Source organism: Mytilus trossulus, chromosome 8 (assembly GCF_036588685.1).
Source record: "Mytilus trossulus isolate FHL-02 chromosome 8, PNRI_Mtr1.1.1.hap1, whole genome shotgun sequence".
In the NCBI taxonomy this organism is placed as follows: domain Eukaryota; kingdom Metazoa; phylum Mollusca; class Bivalvia; order Mytilida; family Mytilidae; genus Mytilus; species Mytilus trossulus.
In genome coordinates, this window is record NC_086380.1 from 46,105,310 (window position 1) to 46,130,862 (window position 25,553).

The 25,553-nt window shown below is 33.6% G+C and overlaps 1 protein-coding gene across 1 annotated transcript; it reads left to right on the forward strand.

The window, feature by feature from the left end:
• The first annotated feature begins 12,934 nt into the window (after window positions 1-12,934).
• On the forward strand, window positions 12,935-25,553 carry LOC134681029 (large ribosomal subunit protein P2-like). Its single transcript, XM_063540403.1, has 4 exons — window positions 12,935-13,046; window positions 21,765-21,936; window positions 24,301-24,393; window positions 25,434-25,553. Exons 2-4 carry the CDS (start codon window positions 21,765-21,767, stop codon window positions 25,505-25,507), a joined length of 339 nt encoding a protein of 112 aa, XP_063396473.1. The 5' UTR covers window positions 12,935-13,046; the 3' UTR covers window positions 25,508-25,553.

Consider the following 25,553-nt stretch of genomic DNA (forward strand, 5'->3'; position numbering starts at 1 on the left):
CTGAGTAATAACCAACAAATATCTTCATAGAACGTACAACAACTAACGTTATAAAATTTACATTTTACCATTAGAATTAGACTATTCACCGGGCTTGTAATAATATAATCAAAGGCGGATCCAGGGGGCCTGGGTGCCCGGGCCCCCCTTTCGTGGGAAAAATTTGGTTGATTATATAGGGAATCACTGAAGTATGACTGGAGCGGGCCCCCCTTAGGTCAGTCAGCGCCCCCCCCCCCTTTATGAAAAGTTCTGGATCCGCCACTGAATTAAGCAACACGACGGGTGCCACATATGCAGCAGGATCTGCTTACCCTGACGGAGCACTTAAGATCGTTCCCAGTTTTTGGTGGGATTTCGTGTAACTTAGTCTTTAGTTTTCCGCTGACGGCTATCACGGTTGTGCTCAGATGTTGGGTCTAAGTTGTGTCCTATGTCTACTGGACTATTATTGGTCTGTCCGTTGTCTTTTTCTCTTTCTTTTTTAGCCATGGCGTTGTCAATTTATTTTCGATCTACTACGAGATCCCACCCCAGGGGGCTGATCCAGCCATTTTAAAAAGGGGGGTTCCTAACCCAGGACAAAGGGGGTGGGGGTCCAATTACATGTCCCCATTCAAATGCATTGATCGTCCATAAAAAAGTAGGGTTCAAACCCACGGAACCCCGCCTCTGGATCCGCGCCTGTCCCCCCTCATCAAAAATACAGAATTACACAATATTCAATGATTCACCGTTTTATCTCACTGAATGGTGTTTTCTGATTAGCTAATGGAATGACTGAGATGCCGGCAGTCCACAGGCTGAGTTGAATTTAAAACCGTAATGAAGGGAAACATTTATTTAGAGAAAGTAAAAAAGGCAAACATTTTTTTTATTCGAATGATTCGTCTTTCCGTCAATAAAAATAAATTTGATTAAAGTTTGGTGATCATATTCAGCTCATTGTCCAGTAGCAAATTTTCATTTAAATTCAACACGAGAACATGTTTTGGGTGTGTTTCTTACTTATATTCTACTTTTGTTCGTTCGCTCAGTTATAACATGTATAAAGATCCGTTATATATTTTATTTATGAAATTTTCTAAAAAAAAGAACAAGTAGAAAGTCACTAACCATTACCCCTTAAATCATCACTGAACAAAAGGGGAAACAGTTCCTGTGTGCTCTACTAGTAGTATCCTTTGTGTATCTCATGGTGGATACGTATTCATTATCACAAGTGTAGTTTTACAAGTCGAATTAATTTCACCATACTCTTGGAAAAGAGAACCGTATGGTTCAAAAGTATTGTGGCTATGACCATTCAGTGAACTTGATATTCTTCATCATCCGAGACACTTCAATTATCAAAGTGGTGACACAAAGTTTATTAATCAACTTATTTATATTACCAACGATATTGCTAAAGCCCTTGATTTTGGAAAAGAAATAAGAGTTGTGTTTTGTGATATCAGTAAAGCATTTGACCGGGTCTGGCATGAAGGCCTCCTTCACAAACTAGAAAAATATGGAATAAGGGGGGACTTATTAAAATGGTTTAAAAGTTACTTATCCGAGCGAAGACAAAGAGTTGTCATAGGAGGACAGACATCTGATGTGTATAGCATTAAAGCAGGTGTCCCCCAGGGCTCAATTTTAGGCCCTGTATTATTTTTATTATTCATAAACGATATTGTCTGTGACATATCATGCAACATCCGACTTTTTGCTGACGATACATCATTATATATAGTTGTTGAGGACGAGTATGCTACAGCTGAATTAATGAACTCAGATATAGAAAAAATTCACGTATGGTCTCAACAATGGCTCGTTTATTTTAATCCAAAAAAAAAAACTGAAACCATGACTATATCTAGAAAAAGAGCAAAACCCCATAATCCACCAATATACATGAATGATACACTGATACAAGAGGTTGAAGAACATAAACATTTAGGGTTAATTTTTCAAGAAAACGGTTGCTGGGAAAGCCATGTAAACTATATTATTGATAAAGCTACGCCTCGCTTAAATCTTATGAGGAGTTTAAAGTTTAAGCTATCGCGTAATAATCTACAAGTTATATATATCAGCTTCATCAGGCCCATTCTCGAATATGCAGACACTGTGTGGGATAACATACCAATTTACTTAAAGGACAAGCTAGAGAGCATTCAAATAGAAGCGGCTCGTATAGTCACAGGTGCCACTAAGCTTTGCTCTTAATCTAATCTTTATAATGATACTGGTTGGGTGTCTCTGAGTGAAAGAAGATCCATACATAAAATTATTAAATTTCACGAAATGTTTCACGATCAAGCTCCTAATTATCTTTGTAGTATCGTACCTCAACAACTATATCAGGTCTATAACTACAATACTAGAAGTGCATTTAATGTTCAAAAATGAACTGTAGAACTACTTTTTATCAAAATTCTTTCCTACCATCTGTAATTCGTGATTGGAACAGGCTTCCACAAGATGTTAGATGTAATCCTTCAAAATTTACACTTATATAAATCGAGATACTAAGAAAGTCCCCACATATTATAATGCTGGTTGTAGAAAAGGCCAAATACTTCACGCCAGACTCCGGTTGAACTGCAGTGGCTTAAATGAACACCTTTTCCAGAAAAATATTGTTCTTTCCAGTCTCTGTATATGTGGGCAAGTTGAGAGCAGCAAACACTATTTGCTAGAATGTCATAATTATCGACTCATCAGAACACAAACCATTTCTACACTACCAATATATAATATACAAACATTATTATCAGGTAGTGAACTAATCAGTGATGAGGAAAACGAAAATATTTTTAAAATTGTACAAAGATTTATTTTAGAAACGGGGAGATTTGGTCCGTAACAATTATTTTTATGTCGATGTCGATTAAGATTTTGAAACTTTATTTGATGTAACCTTATTTTCGAAACATTAACATATTTCTCAGTTACATGCACTATAATTATTTAAATACGAGTTGATCACATTTTTCGATCAAACTGACTTCTGAGTAACGGGCAAACCACAAAATAAACATGTTAGCTAAGAACTGAAAATTACGTTATACGAGTTTCTAATACTATGCTCCTAATTTTGTCATTTTTTTTAAAAAGGGAGACGGATTTATATAAGTTTTTCTTGTTTCCGAATCCCTGTATTTCATATTGTATAATTATATTTTGTGCACTTCTTGAAATAAAATATTGATTAAACTAAAGTTTATTTCCGAGATCGATTTTAATGGCTGTCAAAACTAAATTCTAAAGATGGTAGACAAGATTAAACTTTTTTCTGTGATATCCTTTATTTGAAGATATTTGCACCAATAGTCACCACGCAATGGATAAAAACCGCATTTTTCATACGTGTGCATGCATGTAAAACAAATTTCGTTACAGAAGGGTCTAAATACAGCACAAACAACATTTTCCAAAAGACCAAAAAAGTGAAAAAGTATACAGACGTACTTATAAGTATATATATATATATATAATCGATGTTTGATGATGAATAAAACAATCTTACTTTAAATCCACAAAACCAAACAAACCCGCCACATAAAAGACAAAAAAAGTTGTCTCGTGAAAAATGTTAAAATATGTATCTGACGTCCCAACGTTTGCATGTACTGCATAATATATCTTTGTACAAAACTTAAACACTTTAACACATATATAGTGTTTGTAGTTCGTCAAATTGGTTTAATTTATGTGGCAACCGTCCGTGACCACTGGAATCTGAGTATATCTAGTCCTATACAAAAACTACAAAAAAAATAAGTCGACGTTTTATGATTGTCAACGAGACAACTGAGTTTCATACCTATATCGCCAAAAAAAAAATCGTCCCGAGTAGTCTCTTTATATAGCATGCTCACAAGTACAGGGGTATGTGCAAAGTTCGATTCTTAACCTGGTCAGGCTTAAACATTGTTAAAGACTTTAACAGATTTATATTTGCTAAGCCGCTATCTGCTCTTTTGCTAAGCATGCATCAATTGGTAGTAAAGACTGCATTGTTGACAACGAGTCAGAATAGTTTGTCCGGTTGTAGTTTGAGCTTGTGAACTGTTTAGTACAAATCAGGGTTCGTTTTCAAAACACATTAACATGTTCTTACTCTGATTATACATTATTTAGCTTCTGATGGTTAACAATCATATCATCATCATTTTTTCACGCATATTATTTTTGGTGCTACTACATGTGTTGATATTTCAAACGTCAACTTGAGTGGTCCGATTCGACGGTCTTCTTCAGTATTCATGAGGATAGTAGTAGTGGTACCTTCATGACGAATAACGGTAAAAGTAACAGCCAATTCGGTTTTAGAGAAAACCACAGAACTGCAGATAGCATTTTTATATTAAAATCTCTAATAAATAAGTATTTACATAAAAACAAAAAGAAATTTTATGCTTTTTTTGTAGATTTAAGAAAGGCATTTGACTCTGTATGGAGAGATGCCCTTTTGTACAAACTTTATAATATGGGGGTAGGGAAGAAATTTTTGAACATAGTAAAACATCAATATGATGACACTGGGTCTTCATTTAAATACAAAAACATGGTAACTGATATGTTTAATATTACAAGAGGGGTTAAACAAGGTGATTCACTGAGTCCTACTTTATTTAATATATTCATTAATGACATCACAGAGGTCTTTAAAAATGACTTGTGTTATCCTCTAAAAATTATAGACTCAAAACTAAGTTGCCTGCTTTTTGCAGATGACTTGTTAATATTTTCAGAAACTAAAACAGTTGCAGAATAGTCTAAATAATTTAGCTTTATACTGTGATAAATGGCAGATAGAATTGAGTATTAAAAAGACAAAATCTATGATATTTAATAGGACATGATTTAAACTAGAAAAAACATTTTTGAATTTAAAAAAAACCCAGTAACATTGATAATGTATCAGAATACTCATTTTTAGGCTTATTAATTAAATGCAATGGCAACATGTCTCATAGCACTAAAGAACTTGTCAAAAAAGCCAAAAAAGCATTATTTGGGTTGAAAGCTTACACAAAGTCTTTGAATAATTTACCAGTCAAAGTTGCATGCCACCTCTTTGATTCCCTCATTAAACCAATAATGATATACAACTCTGAAGTTACATATTTAGACACATATATATCTCTTTTTAGAGCAAAAAACAGAGCTTTAAATTCTGGAAAAGAAGTAGATATTTTAAATTTTGCAGAAAAAAGTCCAATTGAAAAATTACACTTGCAATTTTGTAATTTTTACTAGGAACTAGAAAGAATGCATCTAATCTTGCAAATAGAGCTGAATTGGGGAGACTTCCTATAGAATTTAATATTAAAATACAAACTTTATTATATTTAGAGAGATTTGAATGCTGTAAATTAAATCCTCTTTTGAAAAAAGCTTACATGCTTAGTAAAAACTTAGACTCGGAAGGAGTATACTCCTGGTTTACCTATGTTAAAAATATTTTCAGTGAACTTAATTTAGATATAGCACAAATTCAACAAAATACTAGTTCAGACAAAAAAATAAATAATTCATTTAAAGTTTATATAAAAACAAGCTTTAAAAACTTCTTTGAAAATTTGATACAGGATAAGATGCAAAACATAGATGAAAAAAGTAAACTTTATTTATATAAGAATCTTAAACAAAATTTATGTTTTGAAGACTTTAAGAACATCACACTTTACTTATAGAAAATTAATAACAAAACTAAGAATAAGTGACCATAATTTAAATATAGAAAAAGGCAGACATACTAATATTCCTAGAGAGCAGAGATTATGCCTTAAATGTAAAACGTTAGAAAACGAAAAACATTTTTATATTAGATTGTAAATTAAATATGGAACTAAGAAATAACTTTTTTAACAACTTGGATTTTAATTTTTTCTGTTAAAGATTTATCTGATGAAGAAAAATTGATTTCCATACTCAATCCATCAACACCATCACAAGTAAATAAATTGGGGTCCTACATCAAAAGGTCATTAGAACTGAGGACAGGGGACACTGGAATAGTTACTGTAAATGGATGATTGTGTATATATATATGTGAAATATAGTTATATTGTTTATTATTTTATATGTCACAAACTTAATAATTAAAGTTTATATGGCAATAAATATTTGAATTTGAATTTGGTAAAAATTCTTGTAAAATTACGTTAACGGTAATTTTTGGTGCATGACGATAAAAGTACACTTTCTTTCAGACGTTTTAAAAAATTGAATCACGTTAATTTTGTTTCCAAAAATGACGGTAACGATATAGTTATTTGAGACCTCTATTTAATCTTCATATGGATATTTTGACGAATCACAGTAAAATGTTAACAAATTTGACCGGCGCTAACGGTAGCCGAATATGCCTGTCATGATTGCTTGACGCCTTACGGTATATTTTTGGGTATCGGGAACGCTGATTACATGTTCGCCTTAGGTTCGTTCGCACTGAGTTTGTTCGCCCTGGTAGTCCGTTCGCCCTGGGTTCGTTCGCCCTATATTCATTTATGATATGTATATGTTAAATTAATAAACGAAATATATATATATAACGTGAATGTGACTGATCCGGGACCCAAGAAAAGCTATGGTACCGTGTGGACGTTAGTGTCACCCTACGCATAATAATGCGAGAAAACTAGCTTTGCCACCAATATTTAATGTTATTTGAATTGTAATAGTCCATCAGCAGTTCTCAAAAGCGCGCTAGTTAAGGAGTTTGTGTTACACCCCAGGGTACCGCGATTTTTTTGGATAGAATTCAACTTCATTATCTTATTGATAAAATACAAGGTGTTAGACTAAAAAAAAAAGTGTCCAAAAGAGGATTAAAAACGTCCCTTCCAATGGTCCCCTCATTTAGCAATCACGACTAAGTAATTTGTAATTAATTTTTTTAATATAAAGCGATTAAAAAAAATAAAGTATAGGTTTAACCAACTAAAGAGATACAAAACTTATCATAATAAATGCAACTCGGAAGATTTTTAGTTTAAAATGAAATGTTTTTTACATTACAAACAATCCGATTTTTTGGGTTCAAATTAAGACATATTTTCACCTTTCATAAAGAAATTCGTTATACAATTACCCGTTTTAGCTAATTAAACTTGAGAATTAATCATTAAGCAATGTTTAAATCATTTGCAGTATTTATATATCGTCTAAAATATGAATTATTTAATAAAATATATGTACGTGCAAATACTCGTGAAATACCGGAAATCATCAAATTACCGTCTTTGATTCAGTATACAACATGTACAATGCATTCACACATAAGCATTACCAATTTGCAACTGAAAACAAACATTCAATTGTCGATTTATGATGTTTTTGTGAGACAAATTATTTTATTAAGTGAATATGTAACGAAATATTTATGAAAAAAATACAAATTACGGTGATTTTGTTTGCGTTCAGAAAAGGTGCACTCTATCGAACTCAATAAAGGTGTGCTTGATAACATTTTGTGTTGTAGCTATGAAGTGATTGACTTAAGATTGTTAGGTCATTCAATCGACAAACAACGCTTTGAACGAACGTCAAATAGTCAGTTGTAGGGTTTGGCAATACTTTTTACTCTCAAAGGTTTCTTAGAGATACAAAAAAAAAAATTGGCTTTGTTGGTTTCAGTTTAAATAAAGATTCGGATAGACGTTGGTTGCTAAATGCACATGAAAAAGCTTCAATATCATTAAAATGTCGAGACTTGGTAGGAATGGTTAACCCTGAAACATCCGCCCAAAAAGAACTCAGAAAAACTCGAATGAAGCGAGACGAATCTGATGTTTTGAAATTGTTTCAGACACTGCAGAGCTGGCCAATTCCATTATAACATCTGAGCATTAAAATGGCTTGTTCTCGGGTTCAGTTGCTTCTTCTGAATTAATGTGCGACCTTCTTAACGCGTATGAAAAGGGAAAATTTGCTTCAGAAATTTTCATTACGGAACGGCTTATTCAAAAGTCAACCGATATCTTCAAAACACTCAAAAGAAAATCATTGCTTACATTTTAAAAAAGGAAATAAAAGACAAGCAGTTAATGGCTGATAAGAACAACAAAACATTGAGAGCAGATGAAAAAAATGTCGCCTGCTTGTCATAGCCCAGACAAGATAGTTGCTTATGCGATAGATTCTCCAGTTTGATTTAGGTCCTCTCCCAATGTCTCTTGCAAACTTTGATTGTACACATGTATTGAAAAATTAAAACCTGTCCTGAGTGGTCTTTTAGAAAAGGCTCATTCAGTAGGAAAGCATGTGGATATTTGATGACATGGCAGTTTTTCAAACTATTACTAGAATACCAATCGATTTGGCAATTGTTATTTTAAAAACCATCCTTTTAGTTTCAAAAAGTGGTCCCGCATTGATTTTGTCACTGAATAGTATCGCACAGTATTCATAACGAAATTAGAACGGCAGGTCCTTGGGAGGGCAAATAATTACGATAAGTTCTAAACCACCAGTCACAATCGTGTTCTTGGGAATGGAAGACATTCTTGTTAGTTGGGGGAAACAAAAGTGCTTTTGTTGAATTCTTTTGATTTAAAAGAGTAAAGAATCCTATAGATTTACACTTGAATGTATTGATTTATTTGTATCACATGGAAGTATGTGCCACAAAATATATGTTGAAAATGAAATAGCGTAAAATGGTTTTAGCTTATAATCAAGCAGGAAGAAGCCCGATAAAAAAATGTTTCTTAATAAAATGCAAAAACATGCAGCTGACAAAGGTTACGACTCCATTGTTATTAAACCTTCTGATACTGTTGTGGAAGTATTGGCTTACTATTTTCACAGTTGCATATCAATTCTAACATTGTAAGTCTGACATATACATCCTCCAAATGCCATCACGAGTTGGTTGACCGTTATGGAATAACCGTTTCACAAATGATATCGGATATGTTCCTTACGTCGTAACTACAATCCCCTTCCCTTTCATGAATTTGACCTACCGAATTAGACTATTTACCGGATTTGTAATCACATAAGCAACACGACGGGTGCCGCATGTGGAGCAGGATCTGCTTACCCTTCCGGAGCACCTGAGATCACCCCTAGTTTTTGGTGGGGTTCGTGTTGTTTATTCTTTAGTTTTCTATGTTGTGTCATGTGTACTATTGTTTTTCTGTTTGTCTTTTTCATTTTTAGCCATGGCGTTGTCAGTTTGTTTTAGATTTACGAGTTTGACTGTCCCTTTGGTGTCTTTCGTCCCTCTTTTTATACAGTTTTCTCACGCATATTTTTTAAAAATATACCTATATGGTCCAAATACTCATATGGTCCGGCCCGTTTATAACCAAACGAGTATATATACTCATATGGTCCGACCATACGCGTACGGTCGGACCATACGCGTATGGTCGGACCATATGAGTATACGCATATGGTCATGACCATACGCGTATGGTCCAAATACTCATATGGTCCGGAACATATATATATATTGAAATTTTTAATACATATCTATTAAAAGTTAAATACAGAATATTTGCCAAATTTATATTAATTAAATCGAACCAGAATCAGGGCGGACGGACCCGGATTCTAATTGAAGGGCATTAATATCCTCATTCATGCCTAAATATTAGTAAAGTCGTAAAGTGGTCATGCTTATAATGAGTCAGAAACGTTTGGAAAACTTCTAGAGCCTATATATTATCTGTGATCTTCACAGATTTTTTTTCATATGTTTTTTCTATAATTTTTGTTTTCCGCCGGGCAACGTTTACTGAAAACGAAATATTCCCCACTAACTATAATGTATACAGAAATGACAGAGGGACCCTTGGAGGGGGTGTATTTGTGCTTGTAGAGAAATCCATTACATCAGTCGAACAAACATCCTAAATTACTGATGGAGAAATTGAATGGGTAAAGATCAAAATAAAAAATAACAAAGACTTGCTAGTTGGATCTTTTTACATGCCACACAGAGAACAAAAATCACCTAAATGAACTACAAAAGTCACTTGAGAAAGCCAGGACTAATGGGAACACCAATGTCATTAATCTAACAGGAGATTTCAACTGCCCCGACATTATATGGGACACAGCAACAGCCCTTGGACCAGACAGAGAAATCCAACAAGGACTAGTTGATATAGCTGAAACATATACTCTGACACAAATACACACTATACCAATTCGTGAAGGAAACCTCCTAGATCTTGTATTTGTAACGAACCCAACTCTAGTTAGATCCTCAGATAACCGGTACCAGGTATATCAGACCATGACATTATAATCACCGACCTGGAAACAAAAGTACACCATCAAAAAAGCTTACCAAGAAAATGTTACATCTACAAGAAGGCGAAATGGGACCAAATCACAACAGACCTTAAACACACCCTAGAAGAGGTCAAAGAAAAACATCATCAAGGAGCTGAGGTACATCAACTTTGGGACACCTTCAAAAGTCAGCTTCAAAAAACCATGAATAAAAATATTCCGAACAAAGAAATAAGATCAAGAAATAACATCCCATGGATCAAACACAAACAGAGGAAAATGCTAAAGAAAAAACAGAGGCTATACAAACAAGCCAGAAAAACAAACAAATGGTCAAATTATAGGTCTTTCCAAAAGGAATGCCTAGAAACAACTGAGGAAAGCAGAATATGAATATGTCAACCAAAACATCTTTGAGGGACTAAACAACAATGACACAAAGCCTTTTTGGAAATACATTTAATCCAAACGCCAGGACTCAGGAGGAATAGCACCATTAAAAAAGGGAACTACTCTTGTCAGTGACAGTAAAGGGAAAGCCGAACTCCTACTAGAACAATTCAAGTCCGTATTCACAATAACATCAGACACTAACCTACCAACAACAAGAATACGAACTAAAATCAATATCACACCATTAACGATCGACCAAAAGGGACTGGAAAAACTACTTAAAACACAATTTAACCCAAATAAAGCCTCCGGACCAGACAACATCCCAAACCGCATACTCAAGGAATGTGCTGAAAAACTAGCACCCATCCTACAAATCATTATGCAATGCTCGCTAGACACAGGTGAACTACCAAAAGACTGGAGAGACGCAAACATATCCAGTATCTTCAAAAAAGGAGACAAACACCTGGCAGAAAACTACAGACCTGTATCCCTAACATCTGTCATCAGCAAAATTCTAGAACATATCGTATGCAGGCATATTCTTAAACATCTGGAAAGAAACAAAATCCTAACCAACTTAAACCACGGATTCAGGTCAGGATACTCATGTGAAACCCAACTCATAACTACCATCAACGACTTCTTACAAGAACACGACAAGGGACATCAAATCGACGTAGGCATATTAGATTTTTCAAAAGCTTTCGACACAGTACCACACAACAAATTATTACATAAATTAGATCAGTATATAATTAAAGGAAATACACACAAATGGCTTAAGAACTTCCTAACTGCAAGATCAATGAGAACCATCGTGGAAGGCGAATCATCTGGCGAAACAACAGTCGACTCTGGGGTCCCCCAGGGCACAGTCTTAGGACCAATCCTATTCCTGTGCCACATCAATGACCTACCAGACAGTGTAACATCATCAGTAAGACTATTTGCTGACGACTGCCTACTATACAGAACAATTAAAAATAGCCAAGACCGACAAAAGCTACAAACAGATTTGGAACAACTAGAAATCTGGGCCGACAAATGGGGAATGCGTTTCAACGCCAAAAAGTGCTATGTTCTATGCATAAACAAAAAAGCAGACAAATTCTACACACTTAATAAACACATCCTACAAGAAGTACAAGTGAACCCCTACTTAGGACTCCAAATCTCAAACGATCTGAAATGGAGCTTCCACATAAATAGCATCAGCAAGAAAGCCAACACCACCTTGGGCTTTCTTCGGAGGAACTTGAGGAACGTACCAGAAGCATATAGGAAAGTAGCATACATATCCCTTGTAAGATCAACAATGGAATATGGCGCAACGATCTGGAACCCATATATGAAAGGGGATATTGACAAACTAGAACGTATCCAAAACAGAGGATTACGATTCATCAAGAAAAACTACAGGAGTCGAGAAACAGGGTCCATAACTAATATGAGACGCCAGCTTGAAATGGAGACGCTAGAGGAAAGAAGACACAGCCTCCGTCTTATTCTGATTTACAAGGTGGTTGAGGGTCTGGTGCCGGCTCTACCAGCCGACAATTTTGTCATACCAGCAAGACCGAAACGAACAAAAAAAAACAAAACTTATTCAAACTGTGAAACTGACAATATAATCGAACGTCAAGTTATCAATAACACCAAAGGACTTAAAGTACCAAATAGCAACAAACCACAGTACAAACATTCATTTTTTGTGGAAACAACTATATTCACTGGAACCAACTACCAGATAAAGTTGTGCATGCAGGTTCTGTAGAGGCCGTGATTTAAGACCGCTCTACAAGAACACCGCCCATAACAACGGCGCTCTTCTCCACCGTGTATAAAAGCCTAAACAGGATTCTACACGTACCACTACAGATACAGCATGATACAGAAAGGTTTTTGTTTTGTTTTGGCAAAGACATATAATACATGTAATGTATTAGCCTATATGTCTCTGGTTTTGCGTATTTTTTGTTTTTTATTTGTTGTTGATTTATTCCCAAATTATATGAGTGCACGCGGGGAAATCAAACATCAGTGGAAAATAATGATAACGACTCGGAAAGATTCGGGTTAACATTAAATAACACTGGCTGATCCACTGAGAATTTTTCATAAATGAGGGCCCATTGACTGCCTATGAGGGGGCTGCTTCCGTCATGCTTTAGTGCTTCCTTATATAACCAACCTACCCCTAAATCCGCCTTTGAATAAAATTACTTTCTTTCTTACTTAAAAAAAAAGCGTAAAAATGTCCGTTCCTACTCTATTTACTAATGTATTCAGTATTGGATTTTAGTTGTACCAAGTTTCCTTTATTACCCAGAAACCAAAGCTCTTCCTTTCACCATTTACTTTGATCAAAGAAGTTGTTCACAGTTTCGTGTCTGAAAGACTTAAAAGTATGCATGAATATTTCTTCTTAACAAACTCAAAAACATTCAGGTCAAGAGAAAACTTAAAATTCTACACATTTTAGCATTTCTAAAACACCACAGCTCTTCTAAAAAGTTTTACCATAACATTTTTAGATGACCACGTGGTTGTAAAATATTTCATCCTTTCGCTATGAAACACGTGCAAGTCTAGAAACTGATCTGGCCTGGTTTTCGTTAGTCTGAAATATGTGTAACGTGGGAAACGGGACAAAGTGTATTCGAATATTACTTTTTTCATCTAAAAATTATTTAAGTAACGAAAAAAAATTCCCTTAACAGTCAGAGCTCAGACATAAATAAGTCAAGTCATGCATTGTTGTTCAAGATGGAGTAATGTTAGTCGACAAAGTTAGTGAGAAAGACAATTTGTCTAGAAAGTAAAGAAATGATATGATATTATTGATAAATGACATGATTTTTACACTTCCGGTTATGAAGCCCATTTATCCGGAGACTTGCGCAAAAGAATATATATCGCAATGGCAAACAACTTAACGTAAACAAAAGTTCGTGTTGGATAAAAATTACCACAACAGCTGACATGGTGCGCATTTTCACAATTTATGTGTAAACTATGAACGAAGTTTTTTACCCCAGTTTTGTGGGTTTTTTCGACCCCAGAAAAACGTGTTCATCCCACAAACCTGGGACCACCCCATGTTTCATGACTTGAGCCCAACCTGTTGAAAGCCAATACTTTGTCTTCTATAGAAAAATATGAATGAGAGTCTAAAAAATCGGAGATAATGTTAATTAACCTAATTACAATGCAACCACCTGGAATCACACTTAATGAGGTAAAACATCTGTGTTTAGAAAGGATGTTCAATTAGATAATTAAATATAGATTGCTCAAGTCCTTGTGAACTCTCATACAGGTTTTTGCTGTCATACATGTAGGTGGTGTAGTTTGGCCACAAAGTAACATTAAGTTTTTTCACCAACAAAAATAGACCTAAACAAGTCTGTCATTTTCTGACTTAGATAAGTCTAAAACTGAAACTGCATTTTTATAATAAATACATGTTTTGACTTATTTAAGTCAAAAACAAAAATAGACTTGTTTATGTCTGAGCTCTGACTGCCTAAGGCAGCAACCATTTGATTTTCTGGGGGGGGGGCTTAGTCCAAATAATTATGACGCCTTACTTCGATATTTATAATAGCCTTTCAAGACTTCATAATATTTTGGACTAGGGGGTCGAGGGTGGGGGTTATGTTTGTTTCCAGTTTTTTTAGAAAAAAAAAGATTGTTTTTCGCCGCAGAAAAAAAACATAGCCCTCCCAGAAAATCAAATGGTTGCTGCCTAATTGACTAATTTGCGGTCTCGCTAAATATTAGCAACAAGGAGAAAAAAATAACGACAAGAAATTATATTTACTATATTAATACAATAATTTAAAAAAAGTCTTTTTTAAATTTATATGAACAGGTTGGGGATGGAAGAGACGGAAGCAAGTTAACTCGTACCAACGGAAACTCGTACCATGTTAACTCGTAACACTGGAAAGTCGTACCACTGCAAACTCGTACCATCAAATAAATATAAAATATTATGAATATTTTTTGTAAACTTAATAAAACTAATGTTGAATTACTTGAATTTTATACTGGATTTTATAGACAAAAATACGAATGTCTTTTTCTAAAAAGGTTTATTTCGTAAGCTGATCTTTCAAAGTAGTTATAATCCAGAAGAAAGAAAAAACATTGCTTTAACTGTACCTTAAGTTGAATATCTATATCCAAATTAAATTAATTAATGCTGTAATCCATGATCACAAATTGAATGGTTTGTTTACAATTGTTGAAAGCCATGTGCTTTTTGGCGGGAAAATTCGGGAACAGGAAACGGTTACACTTCATTGTAACTTGCTATTTATAAAAAGTAAGAATTTCGTTTTGGAAATCATTTTGATTAACTGCTAGGATATTTATTCATGAAAAATTACTTTGGAATGACTAAAAATTAAATTCAATAAATTAATTATCAGTAAAAGTTTCAAAAAGTCTTTTCAAAGGAGACAACAAAGCAAATCTGCCACGGTATAGACGGGGACCATTAGCTACAAATTGGTCATTGTTCTTTCAAATTATATACATTTTACAGACTTGAGAGGTATTGAGTGAAAGTAAATTACATACATCATAAAACACCATTTAAATGCATTTAAATAAGTTGGTACGAGTTAGCAGTGGTACGAGTTTTTGTAAAGTGGAAAGAGTTTACAATGGTACGGGATAACTATAATTTGTTGGGAATAACCCGCCAAATGAGGAACTATTCCCCAAATGAGTAACAGTACCTCATTTGAGCAATCATTTCATAATGCTAAAAACTAAATTTTATAGATTTCATAAAAACTACCTTATATGAATTGATTCAGTGAATATTTTCTTTTAACACTAAACTAATTTCATAATCCCATCAGTGTTCCTCTTCAGGGAAATCTCTCAATTCACTAAACCATGTCGAAAACTTGAACTTGAACTTGCATTTGTGCAGGAGATTAACAGATTAAAATAACCTGTCTAATTTAAAATAATTTAAATATTAAGTTTGTATTAAATTTACAATTTAAACAATTTGTTCAAGATTTCAGTTATCTTGATCTATACAGTAGACTCCGGCCAATCGGATACCCAAAATGTCAGCTATAAATATCCGATTATCCGATATATTAAATTAGACGATGAATGTAAATTCATTGAATATTCTGCAGTTATAAATAGATCTAATCCTGGGATGTTACTAACCCTTTCAATTGCTTAATATGTGAAAGGTCTGAAGGATTCATGGAGTGATTTATATCAGTTACATCACCATGATGTTGTAAAAAATATCAGCTTAAATTTATTTGCATTTGCTCAGTTCCTGTAATTTTCATCCCAGATGTGAATCGAACCAGGAACCGTTGTGTTAGTAGTCCAATAGTAGTCTGATGCACTACACCACGGCTCTCTGCAAATTATTAACCGGATTTTTGTGACAAAAGTGTCGGTTATTGATTTGGGGATGCTCGGCGGGCGGCAATCAAATGTTGTCCGTGCATTAACTCATGAACCGTAAAACTAAAGCTTTTAAAATTTTAATATGTTGTTACTGACGACAAAATGAAGGTCAAGTTCAATAATGACAATTTTGACTTTTACCGTTCAGGAGTTATGGTTCTTGAAAGATCGTAAAATGGTGTTTCCATTCACGTTGTTGCATTTACTCACAAACCATTTAATCTAAGCTTTTCAAATTTCATTATGTTGTTACTGGTGATAAATAGAGGTCAAATTTGATATTGACGATTTTCACTTTCACCAATCATCGGTAATGGTTCTTGTGATATTCAAGTTGTTGCATTTACTTGTGAACCATTCAATCTAAGCTTTTAAAATTTTAATATGTTGATACTGATGACGAAATGAAGGTCAAATTTGATATTGACGGTTTTCACTTTCACCATTCATCAGTAATGGTTCTTGTGATATTGCCAGGACACAAATAAATGTTAATAAATCCGGTTTGCTGTCGTTGTGACAGCCTCTTGTTAAATCCTATATTTATTTCATAAAATTCAAATGTCCTGAAATATTTATGTGAATTATTATCTTCCATCCATAGTTTGTCTTTATTTGTGTAATAAACAAATTTAGATCCATTATTTACATTTTCATACAGGTAAACTTATTTGGCTATAAATACATGTACATTTGTAGATTAAAGCAGGTCTGTGTAGAATCTTTAATCTAAAATCGTATTTGTTATAATTTTATTTCTTTAAATAATCAAGTTTAAATTTATGAAAAATAATCATTATTGATAAAATATGATGGCATAAAATTTACGTTTTCTGAAGACTATTTTTTTTTAGGTCATGGTTCTAGAGGCTTCCTCGCAAATTTGTATAAAATCCAATATGGCGTCCATGACATGTGTTTACTTTTGCACTTGTGAAAAAAATATTTCTGACAAAAGTCAGATTTCTTTTGTCAAAGGTGATTTATATTTACATTGCAATAAATTATTCAGAAGGAGGTACATTCTGTTAAGATTATATTTCTGATTCCTTGAGCATTTAGAGTTTTATTAAATTCTCCCAACAGCAAGGTACTGATCTTGTCAACTGAGTCTTGTAAATTCTAACCATTTGAAGTACATGTATAAGGGCATCTAAATTCACATACATGTAGTAAGAAAGATGATAGATAAAGACGACAATTTATTAAGAAATATATACATGTAGTTCCTTTTTATTCAGTGAAAACAAAATCTTCTTGTCTGCAAGATTGTAAATTTGCAATTTCTGGGTCCTTTTCCTGTCAGAAAAACATCGAAAATATCTGATTGCGCAGGGATTCGAACAAATATATTCTTTGATCAGATATTTGATTACCCGATAAAATTAATATTAACCATATAGGGAAGGGTTTGGTGTTTTGAAATAATATTACAATAGCCGATATATTCGTTTTACCGATATCCGATTAGGTGGAGACTAGAGTCTACTGTAATTTATATTAGAATCTAATCAGTAAACTTGACCATCTTAAACTAAGTTGGACAGTACAGTTTACTATATATTAAACTTTCTTGTTGGTTATTTGTCTGAAAATTGACAGAAGACAACATCATGCTTTATGGATACCTGTAAACAATTTCCATGTTCTTAATTATCATAAACAGTCCCATGAACACTTTCAAGACAGAATGTAAAAAAAATGAACTTCAAATGTGTAATTGATCAAGCCTTTTACAATTCTTCTATTAAAGCATGCAAACAAAACATTGATCAAATTGTTTGCTCAGTTGTTTTCAAACAATTGGAAGGGCTAGTTTAAGTCTGTTTTTATACGACCGCAAATTTTGAAAAAATTTTCGTCGTATATTGCTATCACGTTGGCGTCGTCGTCGTCGTCGTCCGAATACTTTTAGTTTTCGCACTCTAACTTTAGTAAAAGTGAATAGAAATCTATGAAATTTTAACACAAGGTTTATGACCATAAAAGGAAGGCTGGTATTGATTTTGGGAGTTTTGGTCCCAACATTTTAGGAATTAGGGGCCAAAAAGGGCCCAAATAAGCATTTTCTTGGTTTTCGCACTATAACTTTAGTTTAAGTTAATAGAAATCTATGAAATTTTGACACAAGGTTTATGACCACAAAAGAAAGGTTGGGATTGATTTTGGGAGGTTTGGTTTCAACAGTTTAGGAATTAGGGGCCAAAAAAGGGCCCAAATAAGCATTATTCTTGGTTTTCGCACAATAACTTTAGTTAAAGTGAATAGAAATCAATGAAATTTAAACACAATGTTTATGACCACAAAAGGAAGGTTGGTATTGATTTTGGGAGTTTCCGTCCCAACAGTTTAGGAATTAGGGGCCAAAAAGGGACCCAAATAAGCATTTTTCTTGGTTTTCGAACCATAGCGTTAGTATAAGTAAATAGAAATCTATGAAATTTAAACATAAGGTTTATGACTATAAAAGGAAGGTTGGTATTGATTTTGGGAGTTTTGGTCCCAACAGTTAAGGAAAAAGGGGCCCAAAGGGTCCAAAATTAAACTTTGTTTGATTTCATCAAAATTGAATAATTGGGGTTCTTTAATATGCCGAATCTAACTGTGTATGTAGATTCTTAATTTTTGGTCCCATTTTCAAATTGGTCTACATTAAGGTCCAAAGGGTCCAAAATTAAACTTAGTTTGATTTTAACAAAAATTGAAACCTTGGGGTTCTTTGATATGCTGAATCTAAAAATGTACTTAGATTTTTGATTATTGGCCCAGTTTTCAAGTTGGCCCAAATCGAGGTCCAAAATTAAACATTGTTTGATTTCATCAAAAATTGAATAATTGGGGTTCTTTGATATGCCAAATCTAACTGTGTATGTAGATTCTTAATTTTTGGCCCAATTTTAAAATTGGTCTAAATTAAAGTGCAAAGGGTCCAAAATTAAACTAAGTTTGATTTTAACAAAAATTAAATTCTTGGGCCTCTTTGATATGCTGAATCTAAACATGTACTTAGATTTTTGATTATGGGCCCAGTTTTCAAGTTGGTCCAAATCAGGATCTAAAATTATTATATTAAGTATTGTGCAATAGCAAGTCATTTCAATTGCACAGTATTGTGCAATGGCAAGAAATATCTAATTTCACAATATTGTGAAATAGCAAATTTTTTTTTAATTAAGAGTTATCTTTCTTTGTCCAGTATAGTAAGAAAGAAATATCTGCAAGAATTTTTATACGACCGCAAATTTTGAAAAAATTTTCGTCGTATATTGCTATCACGTTGGCGTCGTCGTCGTCGTCGTCGTCCGAATACTTTTAGTTTTCGCACTCTAACTTTAGTAAAAGTGAATGGAAATCTATGAAATTTTAACACAAGGTTTATGACCATAAAAGGAAGGCTGGTATTGATTTTGGGAGTTTTGGTCCCAACATTTTAGGAATTAGGGGCCAAAAAGGGCCCAAATAAGCATTTTCTTGGTTTTCGCACTATAACTTTAGTTTAAGTTAATAGAAATCTATGAAATTTTGACACAAAGTTTATGACCACAAAAGAAAGGTTGGGATTGATTTTGGGAGTTTTGGTTTCAACAGTTTAGGAATTAGGGGCCAAAAAAAGGGCCCAAATAAGCATTATTCTTGGTTTTCGCACAATAACTTTAGTTAAAGTGAATAGAAATCAATGAAATTTTAACACAAGGTTCATGACCACAAAAGGAAGGTTGGTATTGATTTTGGAAGTTTCGGTCCCAACAGTTTAGGAATTAGGGGCCAAAAAGGGACCCAAATAAGCATTTTTCTTGGTTTTCGCACCATAGCGTTAGTATAAGTAAATAGAAATCTATGAAATTTAAACACAAGGTTTTTGACTATGAAAGGAAGGTTGGTATTAATTTTGGGAGTTTTGGTCCCAACAGTTAAGGAAAAAGGGGCCCAAAGGGTCCAAAATTAAACTTTGTTTGATTTCATCAAAATTGAATAATTGGGGTTCTTTAATATGCCGAATCTAACTGTGTAAGTAGATTCTTAATTTTTGGTCTCGTTTTCAAATTGGTCTACATTAAGGTCCAAAGGGTCCAAAATTAAACTTAGTTTGATTTTAACAAAAATTGAAACCTAGGGGTTCTTTGAAATGCTGAATCTAAAAATGTACTTAGATTTTTGATTATTGGCCCAGTTTTCAAGTTGGCCCAAATCGAGGTCCAAAATTAAACATTGTTTGATTTCATCAAAAATTGAATAATTGGGGTTCTTTGATATGCCAAATCTAACTGTGTATGTAGATTCTTAATTTTTGGTCCAGTTTTAAAATTGGTCTAAATTAAAGTGCAAAGGGTCCAAAATTAAACTAAGTCTGATTTTAACAAAAATTAAATTCTTGGGCCTCTTTGATATGCTGAATCTAAACATGTACTTAGATTTTTGATTATGGGCCCAGTTTTCAAGTTGGTCCAAATCAGGATCTAAAATTATTATATTAAGTATTGTGCAATAGCAAGTCTTTTCAATTGCACAGTATTGTGCAATGGCAAGAAATATCAAATTTCACAATATTGTGAAATAGCAATTTTGTTTTTAATTTGAGTTATCTTTCTTTGTGCAGTATAGTAAGCAAGAAATATCTGCAAGAATTTTTTTTAATTGGAGTTATCTTTCTTTGTCCAGAATCAACTTAAATCTTTGTTATATACAATATACAATGTATATTCACTTTTTACTACCAACTGATAAATTTAAATAATCTTTACCATTCAGTGATAACAAGCAGTTATTTTACATCTTAATATTTTATGATGTATTTAAATGAGTAGTAATTGTTGCAAACTCCATTAGAATATTTTAATTGAAATTAGTTTTGGAATAAGGGAAAGGGGGATGTGATTAAAAAATTGGGTTCAATTTTTCTCATTTGAAATTTCATGAATAAAAAGAAAATTTCTTCAAACATTTTTTTGAGAGGATTAATATTCAACAGCATAGTGAATTGCTCTAAGAGAAAACAAAAATTTTAAGTTCATTTGAATACATTCATTCTGTGTCAGAAACCTATGCTGTGTCAACTATTTAATCACAATCCAAATTTAGAGCAGAATCCAGCTTGAATGTTGTGTCCATACTTGCCCCAACCGTTCAGGGTTCAACCTCTGCGGTCGTATAAAGCTACGCCCTGCGGAGCATCTGGTTGTATATACTTGGATTTGATTGCACAATAAGAATTGACATGAAATGAATTTAATGTTTATTGTCCAATCAAATTACAGTAAATAGTAAACGGACTGAAATAGATTACCTACCTTTTGTTTACAAACATCCAAACAAATATAGCAAGCAAGTTAATGAATGATTTGTTTTGCATGCTTTATAGAAGTGCTATAAACAATTCTAGAAATTACCTGGAGTTTCTGATTACATCTATAGAAGTATTAAAAATAATTTCTGCAAATTAAAAGCAATAACATTTTCACAGTAGAAAGATTTTCAAGGGTTGATGGGTAAACTGCAAACAAATATTTTTTTAATTTAAGCCTCAGACAAAAATGTCAACACTGTCTGACCAAATGAAACCAACGGAGTTTGGCACAGACTGGTTTATATATTATAATTAATGTGCTTAAAATTTGCTGCTATTGTGTGTGTAAAAAAAAATATGTAAGAATCTGTATTTTTTTTCACAGATGCGTTACGTGGCAGCTTACCTACTTGCATCCCTAGGAGGAAACGCAAATCCATCAGCCAGTGACCTTGAAAAGATTATTGGGTCAGTTGGAATTGAAGCTGAAGCTGATAAGATAAAGAAAATTATAAGTGAACTCAAAGGAAAAAACCTTGAAGACCTGATCAAAGAAGGTATACAATAGTTGTACTTTTTGTTATTCTTTGCATTTAGGTTATAAAAAAAACCTCTGAACCAGTCGACACCATGTCAGAGTTTTTAAAACATTTTTAGCTCACCTGGCCCAAAGGGCAAGGTGATCTTTTCTCATCACTTGGCGTCCGTCGTCGTTAACTTTTAGAAAAATCTTCTCCTCTGAAACTACTGGGTCAAATGAAACCAAACTTGGCAACAATCATCATTGGGGTATCTAGTTTAAAAACAAGATGGCCGCCATGGCTAAAAATGGAACATAGGGTTAAAATGCAGTTTTTGGCTTATAACTCAAAAACCAAAGCATTTAGAGCAAATCTGACACTGGGTAAAATTGTTTATCAGGTCAAGATCTGTCTGCCCTGAAATTTTCAGATGAATCAGACAACCGGTTGTTGAGTTGCTGCCCCTGAATTGGTAATTTTAGGGAAATTTTTCAGTTTTTGGTTATTATCTTGAATATTATTACAGATAAAGATAAACTGTAACAGCAATAATGTTCAGCAAAGTAAAATTTACAAATAAGTCAACAGGACCAAAATGGTCAATTGACCCCTTTAGAAGTTATTGCCCTTTAACCCTTTCCTCCATTGAATTTTTTTTTTTGCATACTTGATTCGCATAGGATTTTTTTGATAAAATGCTGAACTTATGATTTGAAGTATTAAAGCATTGTGAAAAACAACTATTTCATCAAATAAATTTAAGTCAAATATTCCTATGATATTCCTTTTCATATTGGATACAAACTTTATTAAGTCAACTGCAGACACTTTGTATTCGAAGTGTTTCAACTGAGGTACTACACAGGCGTCATTATGGAGTAAAGGGGGTGGCGTCAAAAAGCGTCATTATGGAGGAAAGGGATAAAGTCAATTTTTAACCATTTTTTCGTAAATTTTATATATCTTTTACAAAAATCTTCTCCTCTGAAACTGCTGGGCTAAATTAATCCAAACTTGGCCACAATCATCTTTGGGGTATCTAGTTTAAAAAATGTATGGCGTGACCTGCCAAACCAACCAAGATGGCCACCATGGCTAAAAATAGAACATAGGGGTAAAACACAGTTTTTGGCTTGGCTTATAACTCAAAAATCAAAGCATTTAGAGCAAGTCCTATCTGCCCTGAAATTTTCAGATGAATCAGAAAACCTGTTGTTGGTTTGCTGTCCCTGCATTGGTAATTTTAGGGAAATTTTGCTGTTTTTGGTTATTATCTTGAAAATTATTACAGATAAAGATAAACTGTAACAGCAATAATGTTCAGCAAAGTAAAATTTACAAATAAGTCAGCAGGACCAAAATGGTCAGTTGACCCCTTTAGAAGTTATTGCCCTTTAAAGTCAATTTTTAACCATTTTTCGTAAATTTTATATATCTTTTACAAAAATCTTCTCCTCTGAAACTGCTGGGCTAAATTAATCCAAACTTGGCCACAATCATCTTTGGGGTATCTAGTTAAAAAAATGTATGGCGTGACCTGCTAAACCAACCAAGATGGCCACCATGGCTATAAATAGAACATAGGGGTAAAACACAGTTTTTGGCTTATAACTCAAAAACCAAAGCATTTAGAGCAAGTCCTATCTGCCCTGAAATTTTCAGATGAATCAGAAAACCTGTTGTTGGTTTGCTGTCCCTGCATTGGTAATTTTAGGGAAATTTTGCTGTTTTTGGTTATTATCTTGAATATTATTATAGATAAAGATAAACTGTAAACAGCAATAATGTTCAGCAAAGTAAGATTTACAAATAAGTCAACAGGACCAAAATGGTCAGTTGACCCCTTTAGAAGGAATTGTCCTTTATAGTCAATTTTTAACAATTTTCATAAAATTTGTAAATTTTTACTACCGGTTACATTTTCCACAGAAACTACTGGGCCAAGTAAGCAGCAAGAATGTTCAGTAAAGTAAGATGTACAAACATATCACCATCACAAAAACACAATTTTGTCATGAATCCATCTGCTTCCTTTGTTTAATATTCACAAAGACCAAGGTGAGCGACACAGGCTATTTAGAGCCTCTAGTTTGTAAAAAAAAATGATTAAATGTATCAGCAAAAAATATATTTAAATTGCAGGTCAAATTGCAATCATATTTAGATTTCTTGTTTTCTGCTCGGGGATCTCAGTAAGGTGAGCAAGTCCCGGACAGAACTCCTGAAAATCTGTCTGGACTTGCCATTTTGGAAATGGGTGAGTCCAAAGATTAATCAAGATTGACTAATTTAGTATAACATATCAATTTTGTAGCAAAAGTTTGGAAAGTCATTTCTTCCAATATTTGTTTCTATAGTTCCTTGTATGTAAAGTCATTAGTAATATTTCTCTTTAAACAGGTCAAGAAAAGCTTGCCTCAGTACCTGCAGGAGGAGCTGCTGCACCTGCTGCACCTGCTGCCGCTGCTGCTGCTGAAGCACCTAAAGGAGGAGGTAATTACATTTATGATCTGTGGAAATGCTTTGTTCTTCAACATTCACATTTCTATGCAGTGTTTAAGTCTTGATTTGTTTTCCCACAACAGTAGTAGATGCAAGACTTGGGGTTCATCATCTTCAACAACCTTTAATGGACTGCAAAAAAAATTGTGCACTGTAAAATGCTATCATGTCGTCTGCGTCGTCATCTGAAGACACATTTAGTTTCATGACAATAATTTAAGTGTTAGTGATTGGATTTTTATAAATTTTACCAGAAGGTTCATTACTACAAAAGAAAGGTTGGGATTGATTTTTGGAGGTTATGGTCCCAATAGTTTAGAAATTAGGGGCCTAAAAGGGGAGAGTTTTCAAACCATAACTTTTGTTGAAGTGTATGAATCTCTCTGAAATTATAACACAAGTAATCATTCCATGAAGGGATTGTAAGTATTGATATAAGGGGTTATGGTCCAAATAGTTTAGAATTACGGCTCAAAAAGGGGGCCCAAAATAAGCATTTTTGTAGTTTCAAACAATAACTTGTGTTTAAGTGTATGAATCTCTCTGAAATTATACCACAAGTTTCCATACAATGAATGTATAGTTAGTACTGACTTGGGGGGGGGGGGGGGGGGTATGGCTCAAATGTTTTTGGAATTAGTTTTTTTCTGGTCAATGGACAATTTAAGACCATATAAAAGTAGTGTAACTGTGAGGGAGGTAATTCAAAAACATTTAACATACAATGTGGGTATGCTTGTATTTACCTCCTTTATATTACTTTAAAATAATGTATAAAGAAATGTCAGGTTTTGGACCATTTGTGTGGTAGTTTTCAAGTGTTGGCCAAAAATAAAGTGAGAAAAGTTGATAAATTGGGTAAGGCACTCATGAAAGATTTTTTTGGGGTTTAACAAATGTCAATCTTTGAGGACACAGAAATACATGCATGTGTTTACTTGAAATGAAGTTATTTGTAATGAAAGAAAGGTCAGACATCAAGTTAATTCAGTTTATTTGAAAATTAATCTCGACTTTTTTTGATATTTCAGCAAAGAAAGAAGAAAAGAAACCTGAGCCAGAATCAGGGTCTGATGATGACATGGGATTTGGACTCTTTGACTAAATAAATGTCTTTTGCAATGCATCTATAATAAAGACATTTTACACCA